The 24,187-nt window shown below is 38.4% G+C and overlaps 2 protein-coding genes across 2 annotated transcripts in view; one reads left to right on the top strand and one right to left on the bottom strand.

The window, feature by feature from the left end:
• The window catches only part of dnajc5ab (DnaJ (Hsp40) homolog, subfamily C, member 5ab), a 30,007-nt gene extending 11,637 nt beyond the window's left edge, over positions 1 to 18,370 (top strand). The window contains exons 2-6 of the mRNA XM_074645188.1: positions 10,446 to 10,643; positions 11,637 to 11,850; positions 12,025 to 12,196; positions 14,357 to 16,541; positions 17,830 to 18,370. Coding sequence (XP_074501289.1) covers positions 10,537 to 10,643; positions 11,637 to 11,850; positions 12,025 to 12,196; positions 14,357 to 14,454 — 591 coding nt within the window. The 5' untranslated portion in view covers positions 10,446 to 10,536 and the 3' untranslated portion in view covers positions 14,455 to 16,541; positions 17,830 to 18,370. The remainder of the gene's footprint in view (positions 1 to 10,445; positions 10,644 to 11,636; positions 11,851 to 12,024; positions 12,197 to 14,356; positions 16,542 to 17,829) is intronic.
• ptk6b (PTK6 protein tyrosine kinase 6b) overlaps positions 1 to 24,187 on the bottom strand; it is a 171,597-nt gene that overhangs the window by 34,753 nt on the left and 112,657 nt on the right. The gene's annotated exons all lie outside the window — the stretch shown is intronic.

Here is a 24,187-nt window from a genome sequence, read left to right as displayed (position 1 = left end):
TAGTAATTCTGACAGGACCAGAGGGGTAAGTCAGGTGACGTAGTATAAAGAGCGACAAAGTCTGCGTAGAGAGGAGGTCGTGGTGGATGGATGGGTTAAACCAGGGGTTTCAAACATAGGGACCAGGGGCTAGAACCGACCCGCCAAACGGGAAAATCCGGCCCATTGGAGGACTTTGCAAAGTGTAAGAATTACAGAGAAGTAATTTTCCTATTTGGGGGTCGCTCTGTCCTAATAAGAGTAGCAGGCCTCATGCTGGATACGATATTACAGATCCCACGTGTTTTCCCACCCCTAATATGTAAAAATACATTTTACAGTTTAGAGTTTTCTTTGGTGGGCAAAAAATGTAATGGTGTTTAATTAATATCTTTGTTACGCCAACATGAACACCGATAATATATCGTCAATAAGCTAATATTGGTAGACATATCGGGCCAGCTGGTATATTGGTTGAGTCTGTAATGTGATCTGAGTATGACGACATCTCATGTTTTTTTTAACTGTATGAGTTTTGTTTCCCAGGAGAACAATGCAAACCTTAATTTGTTTCCTAAAGGATGTCGAACAACCTTTTTTTTTGCTGCAGTCTGTTCTAAAAATCTACAAACAGCAACGCTCACGGAGCACATGATCTGCTGCATCAGTGCTTTTTGCCACGTTTCTATTTTACTTGCTTTTGTTTTGTTCTTTCCTCTGCTTTCAAGTTCCTGATGTTGTGAGAGGATTCATGTAGTATACAGCTGCGAAGCCAGAAATTATAAACACAACAACAGACTGTCTCATATGTTGTGGTGTTATTAATCAAGCAGACATCAAGTCACAGTGTGAACACGGACAGCACTGTCTTTGGCAGCTATTCAGATCTTCACGGGGCATTTGATTATGTTTTGTTTGTTCTGGAGACGACGTTAACATCTTGCAGAATCCAGTAAGCCGAGCAGAACGGTGTGAAGTCTGGACTGATGCTCACACAGCGCTGTTTCTTTCTTCACATCCTGCAGTAAAGCTTGTTGTTTTTCTGAGCTGTTGGGCAATATGAGAAACGTTTGCCGTGCTGTTTATTCCATTGAAGCTCTCTCTGAAGATATCTCTGGTTTTCATTTATGAGGACTTTTAGATTAATGTGGAGGGGATGCAGGCAGATTTTGTTTGAGGGTGCAATAATGTTTGTTTTTTCTTTTAACCCTCTGAGACCCGCGGGATCACGACCGACTTTACTGTCTTTCAGAGGCTCTAGCAGGTTCAATCTATTGGTGCCAACCATGTCATACTAGCTTGTTGCGAAGGAGGTTAAATAACGCTCCAAACTGGCATGGTCATTTTCAAAGGGGTTCCTCGACCTCTGACCTCAAGATATTTGAATGAAAATGGGTTTTATGGGTACCCACGAGTCTCCCCTTTACAGACAGAAGCTACGTCTGTAGCTCGTCTCGACACCCAATGGTCTGGAGTCCTCGTCGCTTAGATAGCTTCCACAGCTAAAAATGCTAAAAATGATGCTAATAATTCAAGGGACCCCTTTGAAAATGGACATGACAGTTTTTCATCAACAAAATTTAGCGTAACTTTGGAGCGTTATTTAACCTCCTTCATGACCAGCTAGTATGACATCGTTGGTACCGATGGATTCATCAGGTTTTCTCGTTTCATATGATACCAGTATCCCACTCTAGCTATAAAACCGAGCCCACTACAACCAAAAAAATCACAAAATGCATTAATGCGTTAAATAAATGAAAGGCGTGTAAGCATTACATACTCTGTGAAAATCCTTCAATGGATTAAAATCAGTATAAAAAAAAAAGTGAGACTCAGGTGTGGAAGCCTCCCACTAACACACTGTCACGCTCTATATACACATATCTATAGAGACACAGGCCATATGCTGCCGCCCTCATTACACCGTCAGTCTGTCTGTTCCTGTGATTGGCCAGTTTGATTTAAAAGACCCAATCTCATTGGCTGCCAGCTCAGATAGGTGGAGTCTTTGGTTTAGGCTCTCTGTGGTTGGATGTGATAATTCACCACACACACATATACTGTACACACAGTCTCTCAGTGTGTTGGTAATCCCTGGAGTATGGATGAAACTCACTCATTGGTTAATCCCGGTCAGGTGGGCAGTGAGTGTGCTGTGACTGGTTAATCCGAGGCACAGCGGCGGGCGGGCGGGATTTAGGGAGGTGTTAAATCGATGTCTTGTCAGGCGTGTCGTTGTCGAGGCATCGTGGGGTCGACCATCTGGTGCCTCGTAGGGCTTTACAGAGACTAACGGCTGACACAACTGTTTCAACAATGAAAATATGTTTGTCAGCCTTATTTTGATTTCATAAAGTCTAGTTTTTTGCTAGCGTTATATTCTGCTGAATAGGACACGTCTACTGCAGGTTTTCATGTCCAGTGTGTTTCTTTATGGCGTGTTTCTTTTATACTTTATATGTGTGTTTAAGATTATCCCTGTGTGTTTAGGGAACAATCTGATAAAGTCAGCCACAGTTCAACACACACGCTTAAAAAAACATCTTTGTAGTGTGAGTGATAGAGACCCAGAAATACATCAGTATAGCTGATATTATTGGCCAAATTTAAGTTTATCACAATTATATAAGTATTGGCATATAAATTACACTTTGCCCGTCAAAGAGCACTGACTAAAAATGTCCCTATCAATGCATATGTTGGTCACATATCCTCGATTATTAAATTTAAGGGGTACTTTATGTTTGTTTATATTGTTTTTATGTTAAAGAAGTATATCTGACATGCATCTCCATATCAGGAATTATTTGGGTTTATCACTTGTTACTGTGCTTTTTCAGTGAACTGGACTCAGAATATTCATCCATTCATTCATCCATTCATTCATTCAACCTTTATTTATACTCAAGAGATCATTGAGGAGTGACCCTCATTTATAATAACATTGAGTCAATTACAAAACAAAGAAAAGGAAATCAAAACTACAAGAAGATTTACAAACAGAGAAGATGCAATATTGTTTTAAAAAAATAGTAAAAGCCATTAAAACTTTTCAATTAAGGAAAAAAAATTTGATAGATACATTCTGATATTTAAGATGTAAAATAATACAAAACAAAAGCCCAAGAATTTTGCAATTACGATGGATAATTTGTAGGCCTGGGGCGATTCACCTATCTCCCAATTCTATTCTGTCCCAATACTTGGGTGCCGATTCGATATGTATTGTGATTTTTAAGTATTGCGATCCGATAGTATGATTTGTGCAGGTTCGCGGCGGCCGACTGCTGTTTGTTTTGGTTGAAGGATACGGAACAGATATGACGTCACGTTACTCAGACTGCAACAATAAAAGCGGTAACTTCCTTCTACCTCCACATAGACTCAAATGAAGCAAATATATCGATTCTGGCATTAAAATATCAATTTCAAAATCGTAAAAAAAAAAAGTCGTGAATCGATTTTTTCCCCCACCCCTTCCATTTGCTAAATATCTATGTTATTGTCACATTACTGCTTGGAATGATATGAAAGTGTAATTTTCAACATTGCCATTTTAATGTTTTCATGACGTAAGTTAGTGGCATCTTGCAGGAACACAACCAGAAACTGCTTGATGTAGTTGCTCAGTCAGTTAAAGTACATTGGTTTCATTAATTCAGCCTCCCAAGAATAAATATCACACCCATACAGCGTGTAAATCAAACTGATGGGAACCGTGTTCTCGTTACGATGAATCATCGAGTGATAATTGCTCATCAGAAAGGTGCAGGTCTGGTGGTGACGACAGGCCTGCAGCTTTTTTCCTGTTGTTAATTTAAGTCTATCAGTCTGGTCACAGTGTTGTCTGCAGGCTTACTGTGGTCTCTAAGCCTGCTAACCCCCATACACCTGCTGTCTGAACAGGGTTACATCAACCACAGGGTCAGGGCTCTGCTGCTGCTCAGGTCAAAGGTCAGGAAGTGGATTTCCTTCAGGACTTAAAATCTATTGCTTTAACAAAATGTCAACGTTATGAATGAAGCCTCGAACTGTTCGGTACGGTCCTATTGTTTTCCTGTTGACAGTCAAAAACTGCCACCATCCAGGCGCTAAATGACTGAGGTAAAACGTTACCAGCTACATGAACTTTGAGCCGATTAAATCAAAAGGAATACAAGTTTTTCTCCACCACTGGTTAACTAGCCTAACATAATTTGAATAGCTAAAGTAGTGACTCCACAATGAAGTATATTTTTGATCCAATCAGTCATTGAACAACGTCACCAGAGTGTGTTTTTTTAACTCTACTGTCCATTTGTTTTGTGGACAGTGAAATTCACCCTTTTTTAAAATGCCAACATCACAGTTTAAGTTGTATCTGTGTTTAGTTTCTGAGTTGTCTCTTGAATTTTTTTTATTTTTGACTGAAAAAATGTTGCAGAGCATAAACGTCTATGTGTTGTACGTGTCGTTTTTCAAGTAAGCAACTGCCGTGTGGTGTAAAATTAGATTGTCACGGTGTGATAGTCAAACCACTTCCTTATTCAATACTGTAGATAAAGTCAGATAATTTCATCACTTACTTCAGGATTTCTTAACCTTTTTTTTTGCACTGCAGACTTTTTTTATATTGATAATTTTGTCGCGGACCAACCAACCAACATATCACTACGCACTCCTGAGGAAAAAGACGGGGAGTTTGGGGTTCACATGCATGTTCATGTTAGCTTTGTTTCAGGGTTAACATGTATGTTAATGTCAGCTTTGTTTCAGGGTTAACATGTATGTTAATGTCAGCTTTGTTTCAGGGTTAACATGCATGTTCATGTTAGCTTTGTTTCATGGTTAACATGCATGTTCATGTCTGCTTTGTTTCAGGGTTAACATGCATGTTCATGTCAGCTTTGTTTCAGGGTTAACGTGCATGTTCATGTTAGCTTTGTTTCAGGGTTAACATGCATGTTCATGTCTGCTTTGTTTCAGGGTTAACATGCATGTTCATGTCTGCTTTGTTTCAGGGTTAACATGCATGTTCATGTTAGCTTTGTTTCAGGGTTAACGTGCATGTTCATGTTAGCTTTGTTTCAGGGTTAACATGCATGTTCATGTTAGCTTTGTTTCAGGGTTAACGTGCATGTTCATGTCTGCTTTGTTTCAGGGTTAACATGCATGTTCATGTTAGCTTTGTTTCATGGTTAACATGCATGTTCATGTTAGCTTTGTTTCAGGGTTAACGTGCATGTTCATGTTAGCTTTGTTTCATGGTTAACATGCATGTTCATGTTAGCTTTGTTTCAGGGTTAACATGCATGTTCATGTCTGCTTTGTTTCAGGGTTAACATGCATGTTCATGTCTGCTTTGTTTCAGGGTTAACATGCATGTTCATGTTAGCTTTGTTTCAGGGTTAACATGCATGTTCATGTCTGCTTTGTTTCAGGGTTAACATGCATGTTCATGTCTGCTTTGTTTCAGGGTTAACATGCATGTTCATGTGAGATTTGTTTCAGGGTTAACATGCATGTTCATGTGAGATTTGTTTCAGGGTTAACATGCATGTTCATGTCTGCTTTGTTTCAGGGTTAACATGCATGTTCATGTTAGCTTTGTTTCAGGGTTAACATGCATGTTCATGTCTGCTTTGTTTCAGGGTTAACATGCATGTTCATGTCTGCTTTGTTTCAGGGTTAACATGCATGTTCATGTGAGATTTGTTTCAGGGTTAACATGCATGTTCATGTCTGCTTTGTTTCAGGGTTAACATGCATGTTCATGTTAGCTTTGTTTCATGGTTAACATGCATGTTCATGTTAGCTTTGTTTCATGGTTAACATGCATGTTCATGTTAGCTTTGTTTCAGGGTTAACATGCATGTTCATGTTAGCTTTGTTTCATGGTTAACATGCATGTTCATGTTAGCTTTGTTTCATGGTTAACATGCATGTTCATGTTAGCTTTGTTTCAGGGTTAACGTGCATGTTCATGTCTGCTTTGTTTCATGGTTAACATGCATGTTCATGTGAGCTTTGTTTCATGGTTAACATGCATGTTCATGTTAGCTTTGTTTCATGGTTAACGTGCATGTTCATGTTAGCTTTGTTTCAGGGTTAACATGCATGTTCATGTCTGCTTTGTTTCAGGGTTAACATGCATGTTCATGTTAGCTTTGTTTCAGGGTTAACGTGCATGTTCATGTTAGCTTTGTTTCATGGTTAACGTGCATGTTCATGTTAGCTTTGTTTCAGGGTTAACATGCATGTTCATGTTAGCTTTGTTTCATGGTTAACATGCATGTTCATGTTAGCTTTGTTTCATGGTTAACATGCATGTTCATGTTAGCTTTGTTTCAGGGTTAACGTGCATGTTCATGTCTGCTTTGTTTCATGGTTAACATGCATGTTCATGTGAGCTTTGTTTCATGGTTAACATGCATGTTCATGTTAGCTTTGTTTCATGGTTAACGTGCATGTTCATGTTAGCTTTGTTTCAGGGTTAACATGCATGTTCATGTCTGCTTTGTTTCAGGGTTAACATGCATGTTCATGTTAGCTTTGTTTCAGGGTTAACATGCATGTTCATGTCTGCTTTGTTTCAGGGTTAACGTGCATGTTCATGTTAGCTTTGTTTCAGGGTTAACATGCATGTTCATGTTAGCTTTGTTTCAGGGTTAACATGCATGTTCATGTCTGCTTTGTTTCAGGGTTAACATGCATGTTCATGTCTGCTTTGTTTCAGGGTTAACATGCATGTTCATGTCTGCTTTGTTTCAGGGTTAACATGCATGTTCATGTCTGCTTTGTTTCAGGGTTAACATGCATGTTCATGTTAGCTTTGTTTCAGGGTTAACATGCATGTTCATGTCTGCTTTGTTTCAGGGTTAACATGCATGTTCATGTCTGCTTTGTTTCAGGGTTAACATGCATGTTCATGTGAGATTTGTTTCAGGGTTAACATGCATGTTCATGTGAGATTTGTTTCATGGTTAACATGCATGTTCATGTCTGCTTTGTTTCATGGTTAACATGCATGTTCATGTTAGCTTTGTTTCAGGGTTAACATGCATGTTCATGTTAGCTTTGTTTCATGGTTAACATGCATGTTCATGTTAGCTTTGTTTCATGGTTAACATGCATGTTCATGTTAGCTTTGTTTCAGGGTTAACGTGCATGTTCATGTCTGCTTTGTTTCATGGTTAACATGCATGTTCATGTGAGCTTTGTTTCATGGTTAACATGCATGTTCATGTTAGCTTTGTTTCATGGTTAACATGCATGTTCATGTTAGCTTTGTTTCAGGGTTAACATGCATGTTCATGTGAGATTTGTTTCAGGGTTAACATGCATGTTCATGTTAGCTTTGTTTCAGGGTTAACATGCATGTTCATGTCTGCTTTGTTTCATGGTTAACATGCATGTTCATGTGAGCTTTGTTTCATGGTTAACATGCATGTTCATGTTAGCTTTGTTTCATGGTTAACATGCATGTTCATGTTAGCTTTGTTTCAGGGTTAACATGCATGTTCATGTTAGCTTTGTTTCAGGGTTAACATGCATGTTCATGTTAGCTTTGTTTCAGGGTTAACATGCATGTTCATGTTAGCTTTGTTTCAGGGTTAACATGCATGTTCATGTGAGATTTGTTTCAGGGTTAACATGCATGTTCATGTTAGCTTTGTTTCATGGTTAACATGCATGTTCATGTTAGCTTTGTTTCAGGGTTAACATGCATGTTCATGTCTGCTTTGTTTCAGGGTTAACATGCATGTTCATGTCTGCTTTGTTTCAGGGTTAACATGCATGTTCATGTGAGCTTTGTTTCAGGGTTAACATGCATGTTCATGTTAGCTTTGTTTCATGGTTAACATGCATGTTCATGTCTGCTTTGTTTCATGGTTAACATGCATGTTCATGTTAGCTTTGTTTCAGGGTTAACATGCATGTTCATGTTAGCTTTGTTTCATGGTTAACATGCATGTTCATGTTAGCTTTGTTTCATGGTTAACATGCATGTTCATGTTAGCTTTGTTTCAGGGTTAACGTGCATGTTCATGTCTGCTTTGTTTCATGGTTAACATGCATGTTCATGTGAGCTTTGTTTCATGGTTAACATGCATGTTCATGTTAGCTTTGTTTCATGGTTAACATGCATGTTCATGTTAGCTTTGTTTCAGGGTTAACATGCATGTTCATGTGAGATTTGTTTCATGGTTAACATGCATGTTCATGTTAGCTTTGTTTCAGGGTTAACATGCATGTTCATGTCTGCTTTGTTTCATGGTTAACATGCATGTTCATGTGAGCTTTGTTTCATGGTTAACATGCATGTTCATGTTAGCTTTGTTTCATGGTTAACATGCATGTTCATGTTAGCTTTGTTTCAGGGTTAACATGCATGTTCATGTTAGCTTTGTTTCAGGGTTAACATGCATGTTCATGTTAGCTTTGTTTCAGGGTTAACATGCATGTTCATGTTAGCTTTGTTTCATGGTTAACATGCATGTTCATGTTAGCTTTGTTTCAGGGTTAACATGCATGTTCATGTGAGATTTGTTTCAGGGTTAACATGCATGTTCATGTTAGCTTTGTTTCATGGTTAACATGCATGTTCATGTTAGCTTTGTTTCATGGTTAACATGCATGTTCATGTTAGCTTTGTTTCAGGGTTAACATGCATGTTCATGTGAGATTTGTTTCAGGGTTAACATGCATGTTCATGTTAGCTTTGTTTCATGGTTAACATGCATGTTCATGTTAGCTTTGTTTCAGGGTTAACATGCATGTTCATGTGAGATTTGTTTCAGGGTTAACATGCATGTTCATGTGAGATTTGTTTCAGGGTTAACATGCATGTTCATGTGAGATTTGTTTCAGGGTTAACATGCATGTTCATGTTAGCTCTAAAGTAAATATTTCAGTACAAACTGCTAATTATCTTTTAGTTTCCTAAGTACTTGGCAGGTGAACCACACAGTTAGAGTAGCTGCTACTTGTCAGTTAACATGCCTTTAGCTTCTCTCTTTAACCTACTACCTTCTTCTTTACTACAGTATTTCTGTCAGAGCCACCACCTCTTGTTTACTGCAGCAGCTCCTGGTTGACTTACAGGATACAAGCGGTTCATTCAGGACACAGATTATAAATCTCTCTCTGCCCGCCTGGCTGCGTGACATGAACTTAGTTTACCTTGGTTTATCTCATGTATTCCTTTCTCTTCCCCTACACATCACCCCCTTAAGTCCCTCATTACCATAAAGAAGCTGGCCATAAACATACACCTTTAACCTCATCATCAGACAGCCGGTTCCGAAGGTAACTGAAGCTGTTATATTGCTGTTTTCAAAGCCACCAGACTACATTAATAAAACAGTAATTTAACCCCGATTTAACGTTGGCCCATTTAACCACGGAGACGAGAGCGACAGATGGCTCGACCACCACGTTACCGCCATACCATAACGTTTCCTGTCCGTGACAGAATTAGCGTGCAGCTTTAGCTCTGCTCTGTGTAGCTCTGCTTTTCCTGTCAATGTGTGAAACCCAAAGTGTTTCCATCCTTTACTGGATGTGTAGTGTTTACCACGCTGGATTTAACATGGGAGGGTGCAGGTCGTATCCACGACGACCCTCCAACGTTTTCTACTTTCTCGTTTCGGCTCGCTGAGGTTTGTTTTGGTTGACGGATACGGAACGGATATGACGTTACGTTACTCAGACTACAACAATAAAAGTGGTAACTTCCTTCTACCTCCACAGAGACTCAGATGAAGCAGATAGATCCATTCTGGCATTAAAACATCTATTTCAACATTGTAATAACAAAAAATCGCAATACAGTGAATAGATTATTTTTTCCACCCCTACTAAACATGCAGCTTCACATTCAGCATAAAAGGTTGAATTATGAGTGTTTTGTTTGGTTTCCTGCTGAATTCTTCTGAGTGGGGCTCTGGTTGTGATTTGTCTGATATCAAAGTTTCTTCATTCACAAAAGAGCTGATGACACGGGATATCCTGTTTAAATACTCCTGACTGAAGCTGTTTCTGTTCCTCTCTCCAAAATGTCCCTGTTGAAAAACACTCAGGCCTGGTTTTATTACCATCCAGGCCTCTGTAAAAACCAGGAAAGACACTCTTTCGTGTAATTCGATCAGCAGCAGGGAGGCTTAATGGACCAAATGGGCATCCTGGACCTGAGAGGTGACCAGTTAGAACTGATATTTGGAGACTGGATCTGCAAGTCACACAGTAAAATGGTCCCTCGACATTTCTGTAGATTAATTGAAATTGTTTTGTCATTTAGTAGTTTAAAATGTATCATGCAAGATGTGTGTGTATATATCCAGCATATATATATATATATATACAGTATATGCTGGATTTGAAATGGGGAAATAAGAGAGGAAAAAACAACGGCAGCTTGTTTTGATTTGAACCTTCAGCTCATCAGTGTCTTTGTCCTCTTCTCTTGTTTTCCTACCTGACAGGTGAGAGGCTGAGCGAGCGAGGGAGCGAGTGAGAGAAGGAACAAGAGAGAGAGAGAGAGAGAGAGAGAGAGAGAGAAGAGAGAGAGAGGCCATGGAGCAACAGAGACAGAGATCTCTCTCCACGTCAGGAGAAACGCTGTACGCCGTGCTGGGAGTCGACAAGAGCGCCACGACAGAGGACATCAAGAAATGTTACAGGTATCAGTTAATACACACACAGTAAAGAACTACAACAGCCTCCTACTCCATCTTTCATATTGATGTGTTTAATGTTGTTAACCACTAGAGGGAGTCAGAGGCTTCTGACCAACTCTTTTAATGAGTCAAAGGGATCCTGAAATGATGAAACAAAAGCTAATTTAATTATTTGCAGTTTCCTCGCTCTCATATCGATTCATTAAGCTCTTTAATATAGCATTTACCATATTTAAATGGTGAATTTTAAATAGGTCTTAAACAGTTAGACCCCCCCACCTCCAGCCAGTTTTACTTCCTGTTTTTTGATTAACGTTATTTTTCAAACAGAGAATAGAGATGTCACTCATCACCATGGCAACCAGACTGCATAATTTTTCAGCCTAGTTTAGATGAATTTACTGTTCATCAGACCACAAATGAGACCAGAATTATCTCAACACACCAACTCTCTCACTCACTCTCTCTTTTTCACCGTCTCCTCCTGGCGAGGCGGCCGTCTGGCTGCCGCTGCACGCTGCCGTCAGCGCACCGGAGGACGGATAGACGTCCGACGGATAGACGTCCGACGGATAGACGTCCGACACCCACCGCGCTGCTCTGAGATTCATTTATTTCTCTAACCGGACTTTTCTCTGGTTTTCTTTCGGGCTGAAAGTTGTGCTCCTCGTCGTTTGGACCTGTTGGAGGCCCACAAACCTCCGGTATCGGCTGCTTTCTGTTAATGTATCTCCAGCAGGAGGAGACGGTAAAGAAGAGAGCGAGTGAGAGAGACAGTCGGTGTGTTGTGTTTATTCTGACGGGGGGATTTTGTGTAAATCACTGAGTTGATTTCACCCGTTCACCACACACACAAACACCATGGTGAAGTTAAACACACTAAACTGAGGTTGAGGAAACTACAAAATGTTGTGTTTTTTTTCTGAATGTAAAAGTCCAGAATAGCAGAAAAACCAACCTTAACTTCTCTCTCTCTTTTTTTTTTTTTTTTTACAGGAAACTGGCTTTGAAGTTTCACCCAGACAAGAACCCGGACAACCCGGATGCGGCCGAAAAGTTTAAGGAAATCAACAATGCCCACTCCATCCTGAGCGACAACACCAAGAAGAACATCTACGACAAATACGGCTCGCTGGGACTCTACGTCGCTGAGCAGTTCGGAGAGGAGAACGTCAACACCTACTTTGTTCTGTCCAGCTGGTGGGCCAAGGTAGGATGGAGGCTAACGCCTGCATATATGTTTTTTTATGTTTTTGAACATGCGATTGGCTCACTACCACAGCAGCTAGAACCACTAGAACCCATACAGACTTTCATGGTATTGGTCCTGGTATTGTAATGTTTTATACTAGTTTTAACTCTCTCTCTCCTCTTCGTCCTGCAGGCCTTGTTCGTCTTCTGCTGCCTCTCCACAGGCTGCTATTGCTGCTGTTGTCTGTGTTGCTGCTGTAACTGTTGCTGCGGTAAATGTAAACCTCGGCCGCCCATGGACCAGGAGCCCGAGTTCTACGTCTCCCCCGAGGACCTGGAGGCCCAGATGACCGCTGACGAAAGAGGTGAAGGGAAGGGGACGGGAAAAACACTCAACCATCATGTCTTTGTTGAAGGTTTTCTGGCAGCAGGTCTCCTGTTCAACTCTTTTAAAACCATGTTGTATATTTACTCAACGACATGGATATTAATGCTCTGATGATGACGATGTGTAAATCTCTCATCTGTGTAGATTTACGTCAACAAGGAAATAAAAGCCTCTCGTCTACAGAACGGTCTCTAGAGAGCTCCAGCAGCTCGTAGCGGTCTGTGAGCGTGACCGCCCGGCTGGAGAGGTAGCGATCCCGGCAGGCGCTATAGCTAGCTGTCAGTCACGGCAGTTTGTGGAAACATGTTCAGAAGTGAATTTAGTGATGAAATAACTACGAACATTTTTAAAAAAACGAGCCGTTTTTAGCTGCTGTTGTTGTTGTTGTAACCGTAGCCTGTAGCGGTCCAGCGCTTTGCATTGTGGGATAAATTGTGGGCGAGGTAGACTGGTCCGATGCAGACTGGAGATTTTGCTTTTGTTCTCATGCTGCATTTTGACCAAATCAGTATATACTACTAGTACAGTATGAGGTTGTACTACTAATATAGTATGAGGTAGTACTACTAGTATAGTATGAGGTAGTACTACTAGTATAGTATGAGGTTCTACTAGTACAGTATGAGGTAGTACTACTAGTATAGTATGAGGTAGTACTACTAGTATAGTATGAGGTTGTTCTACTAGTATAGTATGAGGTTGTTCTACTAGTATAGTATGAGGTTGTTCTACTAGTATAGTATGAGGTTGTACTACTAGTATAGTATGAGGTTGTTCTACTAGTACAGTATGAGGTTGTACTACTAGTATAGTATGAGGTTGTTCTACTAGTATAGTATGAGGTTGTTCTACTAGTACAGTATGAGGTTGTACTACTAGTATAGTATGAGGTTGTTCTACTAGTACAGTATGAGGTTGTACTACTAGTACAGTATGAGGTTGTTCTACTAGTACAGTATGAGGTTGTTCTACTAGTATAGTATGAGGTTGTACTACTAGTACAGTATGAGGTTGTTCTACTAGTACAGTATGAGGTTGTTCTACTAGTACAGTATGAGGTTGTTCTACTAGTATAGTATGAGGTTGTACTACTAGTACAGTATGAGGTTGTTCTACTAGTACAGTATGAGGTTGTACTACTAGTACAGTATGAGGTTGTTCTACTAGTATAGTATGAGGTTGTTCTACTAGTACAGTATGAGGTTGTTCTACTAGTACAGTATGAGGTTGTACTACTAGTACAGTATGAGGTTGTTCTACTAGTATAGTATGAGGTTGTTCTACTAGTACAGTATGAGGTTGTTCTACTAGTATAGTATGAGGTTGTTCTACTAGTATAGTATGAGGTTGTTCTACTAGTACAGTATTAGGTTGTTCTACTAGTATAGTATGAAGTTGTACTACTAGTATAGTATGAGGTTGTTCTACTAGTACAGTATGAGGTTGTTCTACTAGTACAGTATGAGGTTGTACTACTAGTATAGTATGAGGTAGTACTACTAGTACAGTATGAGGTAGTACTACTAGTATAGTATGAGGTAGTACTACTAGTATAGTATGAGGTTGTACTACTAGTATAGTATGAGGTAGTACTACTAGTACAGTATGAGGTAGTACTACTAGTACAGTATGAGGTTGTACTACTAGTACAGTATGAGGTTGTTCTACTAGTACAGTATGAGGTTGTACTACTAGTATAGTATGAGGTAGTACTACTAGTACAGTATGAGGTAGTACTACTAGTATAGTATGAGGTAGTACTACTAGTATAGTATGAGGTTGTACTACTAGTATAGTATGAGGTAGTACTACTAGTACAGTATGAGGTAGTACTACTAGTACAGTATGAGGTTGTACTACTAGTACAGTATGAGGTAGTACTACTAGTATAGTATGAGGTAGTACTACTAGTATAGTATGAGGTAGTACTACTAGTACAGTATGAGGTTGTACTACTAGTATAGTATGAGGTAGTACTACTAGTACAGTATGAGGTAGTACTACTAGTACAGTATGAGGTTGTACTACTAGTACAGTATGAGGTTGTACTACTAGTATAGTATGAGGTTTAGGATACAGTTACGGTTGAATTACAAATTCTGTTTTGTTTTTTTGTCTCTTCTCTGTGTCCTCCCAGACGGCGGCGAGCCCATCGTGATGCAGCCCGCCTCCGCCACAGAAACCACCACGCTCACCTCTGATGCCCACCAAAGCTACCGGACCGACACATACTAAACACACACACACTGCACACACACCTTACAGTTAACACTTACAGTATCAACCAATCACACACACACACCAGCAAATACTACACAGCACCACTCAGCTCAGCCCAAACTTTAACTTTTAATTCACCTTAATTTCTAATTAAAGTGACGTGAGGGGAGAAGGAGGAAGGAAACATTCAGGAGGAAAAATAAAGAACAAAAAAAAATATAAAAACTGATCTTTAAACTCCGGTTAGACAGAATGTGTTTGTTCATTTATCAGCCAGAGTAACATTCATCTTCATCTTTACGCTGATGTTAGGAGACCACCAACGACAATATCAGTCATGTCAGATTCACACAGACGGACACATTTACCAGATGGTTTCACCTGAAAGAGGTTTGAGGAAGAAAACCTTGAGCACAAAAAGAAAACCTTTTAAATTATATAAACTCTAGTCTGGAGTTTGTGGAGCAGCCAAGATGTCAACTACATTTTAGGTAATTCACAAGATGAACCCAGAAAGAGACACTGAAGCTGTCAATCGATTAAAATAGTTAATTGAGATTAATCACAAATTAATCACACATTTTTTATCTGTTCAAAAAGTATTTAATCCTCTTATCAACATGGGAGTGGGCAAATATGCTGCTTTATGCAAAATCTATGTATATATTTATTATTGTAAATCAATGAAACACAAATCAATGACAGATATTGATCCAGAAACCCTCACAGGTACTGCATTTAGCATAAAACAATATGCTCCAATCATAACATGTCAAACTGCAGCCCAACAGGCAACAACAGCTGTCAGTGTGTCAAAATGTAGCGTAAGTTTGGAGCGTTTTTTTACCTCCTTCGCGATAAGCTAGTCTGACATGGTTGGTACCGATGGAGTCATCAGGTTTTCTAGTTTCATATGATACCAGTATCTTCACTCTAGCTTTAAAAATAACAACTTAAAAATCACAAGTTGTGTTAATGCGTTAAAACTAATTAGCGTTATTATCTCGTTAACTGTGACTGGTGTGTTTCCCTACTCCGTCATCTAGTAATCATTTCCTCTTATTGTCTTGAAACAGTCGTCACGTTGCTTCAGCTTCTCAGTCGTAGCCGTAATAATTACTCACTTGTTATTAACGCTACTCCACTGTAGATTTGCCTCCTCTTCCTCTCCTCCTTCACTTCTTCCTCCTTTTTATGTTTTAACTTCCAACCACTTTTCTCTTCCACATGTGAAGGACGGAGCTGTGAGTCCAGTGTTATCAGTAGAGACGTTACACCACCACATTAGTGACCTCTATCTGGATCAAACAGACATAGAAACACTGATTGAGACCCTTTTTTTTGTTGTTTTTAGTTTCCAGTTGGTTTTGTGAGAAAGTAAAGATGCTGTACATGTCGTGTAAAGTTGTGTATGTTTAGATTTTACTGTTTTTCTTTCCAGTCGGTCAGAAATCTGAACACTATTTTTTTTTTCCTTCTATTTGTCTCTGTAGAATTGCTTTTTTTCTTATTTTTGTCGTTAATGAAGGGAGGATATATCCATATCCAAAGTCTTATTTGTACATGTGGCAGTAGATTTTAAACTCCTCATAGCAACTGAAGAGCAGTTAACAACAATCAGATTAGTTTCATCTTCCAGAATAACTCTTTTTTGTTGTTGTTGTAGTTCTTCTTTATTTGTCGCACACGAGTAGCACTCCCGCTCTGCTATCGTAGAAAATACAGGAACATTGTTTGTGTCAACAGTTTGATTTTTTAATATTTGATTCCTCAATCAAACACGTTGTTCATTATGTATTTATACATATCATCATGAGGCGTCTGTGGCTGTCCTCCACTTCCAAACTTTCAATCGGAACCTCGCTGAAGTTACGCCCAGCTAGAGTGTATGTGTGTGAATACAGCGAGCACGGAGCCACCGGCAACGCTAGCAGCTGCTAACGTAGCACAAACACACACACTGTTTGTTGGACAATCGCTAAAGTTAATCCCGGCAGACACACAGCTGACAACCTGCTGAACTAAACTAAATGGTGAACTGGAGACAGTGAACGCAGCATACGCTCCCATACGGTGAACTGGAGACAGTGAACGCAGCATACGCTCCCGTGCAGTGAACTGGAGACAGTGAACGCAGCATACGCTCCCGTGCGGTGAACTGGAGACAGTGAACGCAGCATACGCTCCCGTGCGGTGAACTGGAGACAGTGAACGCAGCATACGTTCCCGTGCGGTGAACTGGAGACAGTGAACGCAGCATACGCTCCCGTGCGGTGAACTGGAGACAGTGAACGCAGCATACGCTCCCGTGCGGTGAACTGGAGACAGTGAACGCAGCATACGCTCCCGTGCGGTGAACTGGAGACAGTGAACGCAGCATACGCTCCCGTGCGGTGAACTGGAGACAGTGAACGCAGCATACGCTCCCGTACGGTGAACTGGAGACAGTGAACGCAGCATACGCTCCCGTACGGTGAACTGGAGACAGTGAACGCAGCATAGGCTCCCGTGCGGTGAACTGGAGACAGTGAACGCAGCATACGCTCCCGTACGGTGAACTGGAGACAGTGAACGCAGCATACGCTCCCGTGCGGTGAACTGGAGACAGTGAACGCAGCATACGCTCCCGTACGGTGAACTGGAGACAGTGAACGCAGCATACGCTCCCGTGCGGTGAACTGGAGACAGTGAACGCAGCATACGCTCCCGTACGGTGAACTGGAGACAGTGAACGCAGCATACGCTCCCGTGCGGTGAACTGGAGACAGTGAACGCAGCATACGCTCCTGTGCGGTGAACTGGAGACAGTGAACGCAGCATACGCTCCCGTACGGTGAACTGGAGACAGTGAACGCAGCATACGCTCCCATACGGTGAACTGGGGACAGTGAACGCAGCATACGCTCCCGTACGGTGAACTGGAGACAGTGAACGCAGCATAGGCTCCCGTACGGTGAACTGGGGACTCGTTGTCTTTTGTCCTCTGTCCTCATACACTGCAGCCGCATGCGAGGCACAAATCTTGTCAGTTAACGTTTCAAATTGGTTAACGAGGGTCCGTTCAAATTAGCATCCCTAATAAGTATGTATATATCCGAATAATAATAATAATAATGTATAAATCCCAAAACAGCCCGTGAAATAAGGAATAATCCCACAGCATTATTCTTATTCAACATTAATAATTATTAGTTATTCTCAGACAGATATCGCTGTTTGTTGTGCGTGCAGTAGTGCGGCAGCGGCACTGAAACGGGGGAGATGGAGACAGACTGAAGAACACCGCCGTGGTGCGAAGCTTCGAATACCTTCGAATATTTGTATTTAGGACAGCCAGCCCTCCAGACTCCAGCTGAGGACTAACCAGATGTTTTAAGGGTCCTTTTAAAGGTTTTTTATGAAACCTGCAGATGCTCCTTTTCTCATCAAATCTCTCTTTACCGGATTAGTTTTGTGCTTCATGTCGTGCGTCCGCTGAAATCGTTAAAATCCCTCTTTTCCTTCTTCCTCTATCGACCAAACGGTGTGTGAGTGAATGCAGCCTGAGATCCAGAAACCTGGAGTCAACAAACTTCCACTGTTAACATCCAAAACAACGACATAAATAATAAGTGTGAATATAGCGACCAGACGATAAAGAATATCGAAGCATTATTTTATTTATTTTTCTTATGTTTTTAATAATTGATTAGCCGGCCCGGCGTGTCGGGGGGGATGTGTAGATATTTTTAGATGTGAACCATTTTGACGGTGAAGAGTCAAAACGGCCGACCTGCTGTATATAAACACGCAGTGGCTCAGTACATAGAGACGTAGAGGTTTTTCTGTTTCTAGCATGGACTGATGATGTGTGCGTCTGTCAGGCAGACGTCTGGCTAAATGAAGTATCTGATGTACTGTTGTAAAATAAATGTTTCTGTTGCTTCAGAGACTCTGTAGTCGCTGTGAGTTTCTTTAGATTAAATCAGAGATGAGGAGCGACTGCAGACGTCTGGTGAGTCCACAAGTTTAATACCAGACTTCTGTCTTCTGACTAGTAGTCAAGCAGTGGCGGAAGAAGATATGTTACTGAAGTAAAAGTAGAAATACCACGGTCTGAAAAAACTCCATGATGCATAAAGTTGTCACAGTTACTCACGTGGAAGTAGTTTTACTTTATTTAGACTTGAATTGAATCTAAAGCTGCATCACAGCAAAATGCCTGAAAAAAAATATCTGAAAATGTCTGAAAAAAATGTCCGAAAAAAAAGATCTGAAAAATAAGATCTGAAAAAAGTCTGAAAAAAAATATCTGAAAAATGTCTGAAAAAAAGTCTGAAAAAAATATCTGAAAAATTTCTGAAAAATAAGATCTGAAAAAAGTATGAAAAAAAATATCTGAAAAATGTCCGAAAAGAAATATCTGAAAAATAAGATCTGGAAAAAATCTGAGAATAAAGTCTGAAAAAAAATATCTGAAAAAAAATTCTGAAAAGAAATATCTGAAAAATGTCTTAAAAAAAAGTATGAAAAAAAATATCTGAAAAATAAGATCTGAAAAATGTCTGAAAAGAAAGTCTGAAAAAAAATTCTGAAATAAAAGATCTAAAAAATGTCCGAAAAAAAATATCTGAAAAATGTCCGAAAAAAAATATCTGAAAATGTCTGAAAAAAATGTCCGAAAAAAAATATCTGAAAAAAGATCTGAAAAGAAATTCTGAAAAAAAATCTGAAAAAAGTCTGAAAAAAAATTCTGGTAAAAAATATCTGAAAAAATATCTGAAAAAAATTCTGAAAAAAAATATCTGAAGAATGTCTGAAAAAAAAATCGGAAAAATGTCGGACAAAAAAAGATCTGAAAAAAGTCTGAAAAAAAAGATATGAAAAAAGTCTGAAAAAAAAGTATGAAGAAGAAAATCGGAAAAAAGTCTGAAAAAAAAATCGGAAAAATGTTGGACAAAAAAAGATCTGAAAAATGTCTGAAAAAAAGATCTGAAAAATGTCTGAAAAAAAAGATCTGGAAAAAGTGAAAAAATTGTCTGAAAAAAAGATCTGAAAAATGTCTGAAAAAAAAGATCTGGAAAAAGTCTGAAAAAAAAGATCTGGAAAAAAAGATCTGAAAAAAGTCTGGAAAAAAAGATCTGAAAAATGTCTGAAAAAAGTCTGGAAAAAAAGATCTGAAAAATGTCTGAAAAATAAGATCTGAAAAAAGTCTGAAAAAAAAGTGAAAAAAAAAATCTGAAAAATGTCGGACAAAAAAAGATCTGAAAAATGTCTGAAAAAAAGATCTGAAAAATGTCTGAAAAAAAAGATCTGGAAAAAGTGAAAAAATTGTCTGAAAAAAAGATCTGAAAAATGTCTGAAAAAAAAGATCTGGAAAAAGTCTGAAAAAAAAGATCTGGAAAAAAAGATCTGAAAAAAGTCTGGAAAAAAAGATCTGAAAAATGTCTGAAAAATAAGATCTGAAAAAAGTCTGAAAAAAAAGTGAAAAAAAAAATCGGAAAAATGTCGGACAAAAAAAGATCTGAAGAATGTCTGAAAAAGAATTCTGAAAAAAAGATCTGAAAAAAAAGTCTGGAAAAAAAAGTCTGAAAAAAAGATCTGGAAAAAGTCTGAAAAAATTGTCTGAAAAAAAGATCTGAAAAGTCTGAAAAAAAATCGGAAAAATGTCGGACAAAAAAAGATCTGAAAAATGTCTGAAAAAAAGATCTGAAAAATGTCTGAAAAAAAAGATCTGCAAAAAGTCTGAAAAAATTGTCTGAAAAAAAGATCTGAAAAATGTCTGAAAAATAAGATCTGAAAAAAAAGTGGAAAAAAAAATCTGAAAAATGTCGGACAAAAAAAGATCTGAAGAATGTCTGAAAAAGAATTCTGAAAAAAAGATCTGAAAAAAAAGTCTGAAAAAAAGATCTGGAAAAAGTCTGAAAAAATTGTCTGAAAAAAAGATCTGAAAAGTCTGAAAAAAATCGGAAAAATGTATGAAAAAAAAGATCTGAAGAATGTCTGAAAAAGAATTCTGAAAAAAAAGATCTGTAAAAAAAGATCTGAAAAAAGTCTGGAAAAAATGTCTGAAAAAAAAGTCTGAAAAAAAGATCTGAAAAAAGTCTGAAAAAAAAGTCTGAAAAAAAGTCTGAAAAAAAGATCTGAAAAAAGTCTGAAAAAAAATTCTGAAAAAAAGATTGAAAAAAGTCTGAAAAAAAAGATGTGAAAAAAGTCTGAAAAAAAATCGGAAAAATGTCGGACAAAAAAAGATCTGAAAAATGTCTGAAAAAAAGATCTGAAAAATAAGATCTGAAAAAAGTCTGAAAAGAAAGTGAAAAAAAAAATCTGAAAAATGTCGGACAAAAAAAGATCTGAAGAATGTCTGAAAAAGAATTCTGAAAAAAAGATCTGAAAAAAAAGTCTGAAAAAAAAGTCTGAAAAAAAGATCTGGAAAAAGTCTGAAAAAATTGTCTGAAAAAAAGATCTGAAAAAAGTCTGAAAAAAACCTGAAAAAAAATCGGAAAAATGTATGAAAAAAAAGATCTGAAGAATGTCTGAAAAAGAATTCTGAAAAAAAAATCTGTAAAAAGTCTGAAAAAAAAGATCTGAAAAAAGTCTGGAAAAAAAGATCTGAAAAATGTCTGAAAAAAAAGTCTGGAAAAAAGTCTGAAAAAAGTCTGAAAAAGATGTGAAAAAAAGATGTGAAAAAAGTCTGAAAAAAAGATCTGAAAAAAGTCTGAAAAAAAATTCTGAAAAAAAGATCTGAAAAAAGTTTGAAAAAAGTCTGAAAAAAAAGTCTGAAGAAGAAAATCGGAAAAAAGTCTGAAAAAAAAAAATCGGAAAAATGTCGGACAAAAAAAGATCTGAAAAATGTCTGAAAAAAAGATCTGAAAAATGTCTGAAAAAAAAGATCTGGAAAAAGTCTGAAAAAATTGTCTGAAAAAAAGATCTGAAAAAGAATTCTGAAAAAAAGATCTGAAAAAAAAGTCTGAAAAAAAAAGTCTGAAAAAAAGTCTGAAAAAAAGATCTGGAAAAAGTCTGAAAAAATTGTCTGAAAAAAAGATCTGAAAAAAGTGAAAAAAAACTGAAGAAAAATCGGAAAAATGTCGGACAAAAAAAGATCTGAAGAATGTCTGAAAAAGAATTCTGAAAAAAAGATCTGAAAAAAAAGTCTGAAAAAAAAAATCTGGAAAAAGTCTGAAAAATTGTCTGAAAAAAAGATCTGAAAAAAGTCTGAAAAAAAAGTGAAAAAAAAGATCGGAAAAAAGTCTGAAAAAAAAAATCTGAAAAGTCTGGAAAAAAATTCTGAAAAAAAAGATCTGAAAAATGTCTGAAAAAAGAGTCTGAAAAAAAAGATCTGAAAAATGTCTGAAAAAAAGTCTGAAAAAAAAGTCTGAAAAGAAATTCTGAAAAAAAAAGATTTGAAGAATGTCCGAAAAAAAGATCTGAAAATGTATGAAAAAAAAGATTCTGAAAAAAGTATGAAAAGAAATTATGAAAAAAAAGATCTGTAAAAAGTCTGAAAAAAAACATCTGGAAAAAAAGATCTGAAAAAAGTCTGGAAAAAAAGATCTGAAAAATGTCTGAAAAAAAAGTCTGAAAAAAGATCTGAAAAAAGAGTCTGAAAAAAAGTCTGAAAAAAAGATCTGAAAAAAAGTCTGAAAAAAAAGATCTGAAAAAAGTCTGAAAAAAAATTCTGAAAAAAAGATCTGAAAAAAAGTCTGAAAAAAAAGTTTGAAAAAAAATTCTGAAAAAAAAGATCTGAAGAATGTCTGAAAAAAAAGTCTTTTTTTCAGACATTTTTCATATATTGTTTTTCAGACTTTTTTGTCCGACAATTTTCAGATCTTTTTTTAGACTTTTTTCAGATCTTTTTTTCAGACTTTCTGCATGTTTAGTAAGGCTTGAAAAAATTATACATTAACTGTATCGTGTTTTTTTGTTATTACAATGTTGAAATAGATTTTTTAATGCCAGAATCGATATATCTGCTTCATCTGAGTCTATGTGGAGGTAGAAGGAAGTTACCGCTTTTATTGTGGTAGTCTGAGTAACGTGACGTCATATCTGTTCCGTATCTGTCAACCAAAACAAACCTCAGAGAGTCTAAAACGTTGGAGGGTCAGCGTGGATACGACCTGCACCCTCCCATGTTAAATCCAGCGTGGTAAACACTACACATCCAGTAAAGGATGGAAACACTTTGGGTTTCACACATTGACAGGAAAAGCAGAGCTAGACAGAGCAGAGCTAAAGCTGCATGCTAACTCTGTCACGGACAGGAAACGTTATGGTATGGAGGTAACGTTATGGTGTGGTGGTAACGTTATGGTATGGAGGTAACGTGGCGGTCGAGCCGGCCATCGCTCTCATCTACGTGGTCAAATGGGCCGACGCTACGACTATAGAGCACCCAGATACTGACATTTGTGTTCTCTGCATTGAAACGGCCCCGATGGAGCTGACCATGGATGGATAAAGAGAACGGAGCTGACGGGAGAGCTAGAGACCACCTTGGAGAAGTTACAGGAAGTAGACACGTGGGACTACGTCCGCTTTTCAAAATAAGGCGTTAACAAAGGGAACTGTAGATACTAAATACATCTATGGAAATCAGATTGATGGATTATATTCACCAGAAGTATAAAACATTACATGTCCCTTATTAATTAAAAAGAAAATCCCACTAATCTGTGAGGGAAATGTCTTTATTCTTTGATTTCTGGGTTGCTGGATAATAAATGTAATCAATAATTCCTGACAATGATCATGATCTATTTGACTTCAGCACATCTCTGACTACATACATGCTGACAATAAAACATTTTACTGGATTCATTTAGAGATTTTACAAAGTAAAAGTCCCTAGAGAAGTGTATGATTCAACTTTTTCCCTTCATGGTCTAGTGGTAAACAAGTTAACATAAATCACAATAAATCAGAATATCGAATCAGCACCCAAGTATCGTGATCGTATGGAATCAGGAGGTGAATCGTCCGAGTTCTAGCATATAGTGTTTATAAATGTTAATTATTGGTGTTAAAATGTTGCCCAAAGAGCAAAAACCAACACTTGAATAATTGAACTTTTAACATGGTCAGTAGTCAGTTATCAGGGTTAAACTGTTCATGTTAACAGGTTAACTGACTTCTTCTGCCGTGGTCTCGTTAGTTCCAGTAATAAAAGTGTCTCCAGGTTTAATTACTATTAATTAGTGGATATTAAACGGCTCCAGTTAGCACCTGTAAGAGGACGGAGAGTGAGTGTAACAGTAGAAAGAGCACAGCCCGGCTCAGGCTTAATGCGTCCACATACCAGCCACTGCCTCATATGGTGTGTGTGTGTGTGTGTGTGTGTGTGTGTGTGTGTGTGTGTGTGTGTGTGTGTGTTGGGATCATTTCAGAGGCTGAAACCTGAACCCCCCCCCAACTCTAACCAGTCCTCACACTCAGACACACACACACACGTCGCTGTGGATGGCGAGGAAGCTGCGAACAAACAGGCGAACAGCCGGCGCTACTTGTGTGGAAAAAGAGGAATGGAGTGAGTGTTTGATGAGCGACTAGAGGGAGGGCGTGTGAGGAAGAGGAGGAGGAAGAGGAACTGGAAGGTGAAAAGAGCAGATTTGGTGTCACAGGAGCTGAAGAGGAGCGATCACAACCCGACTCCTCCTTCTTGCTGCTCCTAGGATATGATGCGAATTCTTCTTGAACTGATTGACCTTTGATTCGACTTCTTGACCTTCGACTTTCCGATGTGTCGAATCTGTGATTTTTCTCACCACAT

This window comes from Sebastes fasciatus, chromosome 8 (assembly GCF_043250625.1).
Source record: "Sebastes fasciatus isolate fSebFas1 chromosome 8, fSebFas1.pri, whole genome shotgun sequence".
In the NCBI taxonomy this organism is placed as follows: domain Eukaryota; kingdom Metazoa; phylum Chordata; class Actinopteri; order Perciformes; family Sebastidae; genus Sebastes; species Sebastes fasciatus.
The sequence above is the reverse complement of the archived record's forward strand: the minus strand, read 5'-3'. Positions and strand labels throughout refer to the sequence as shown.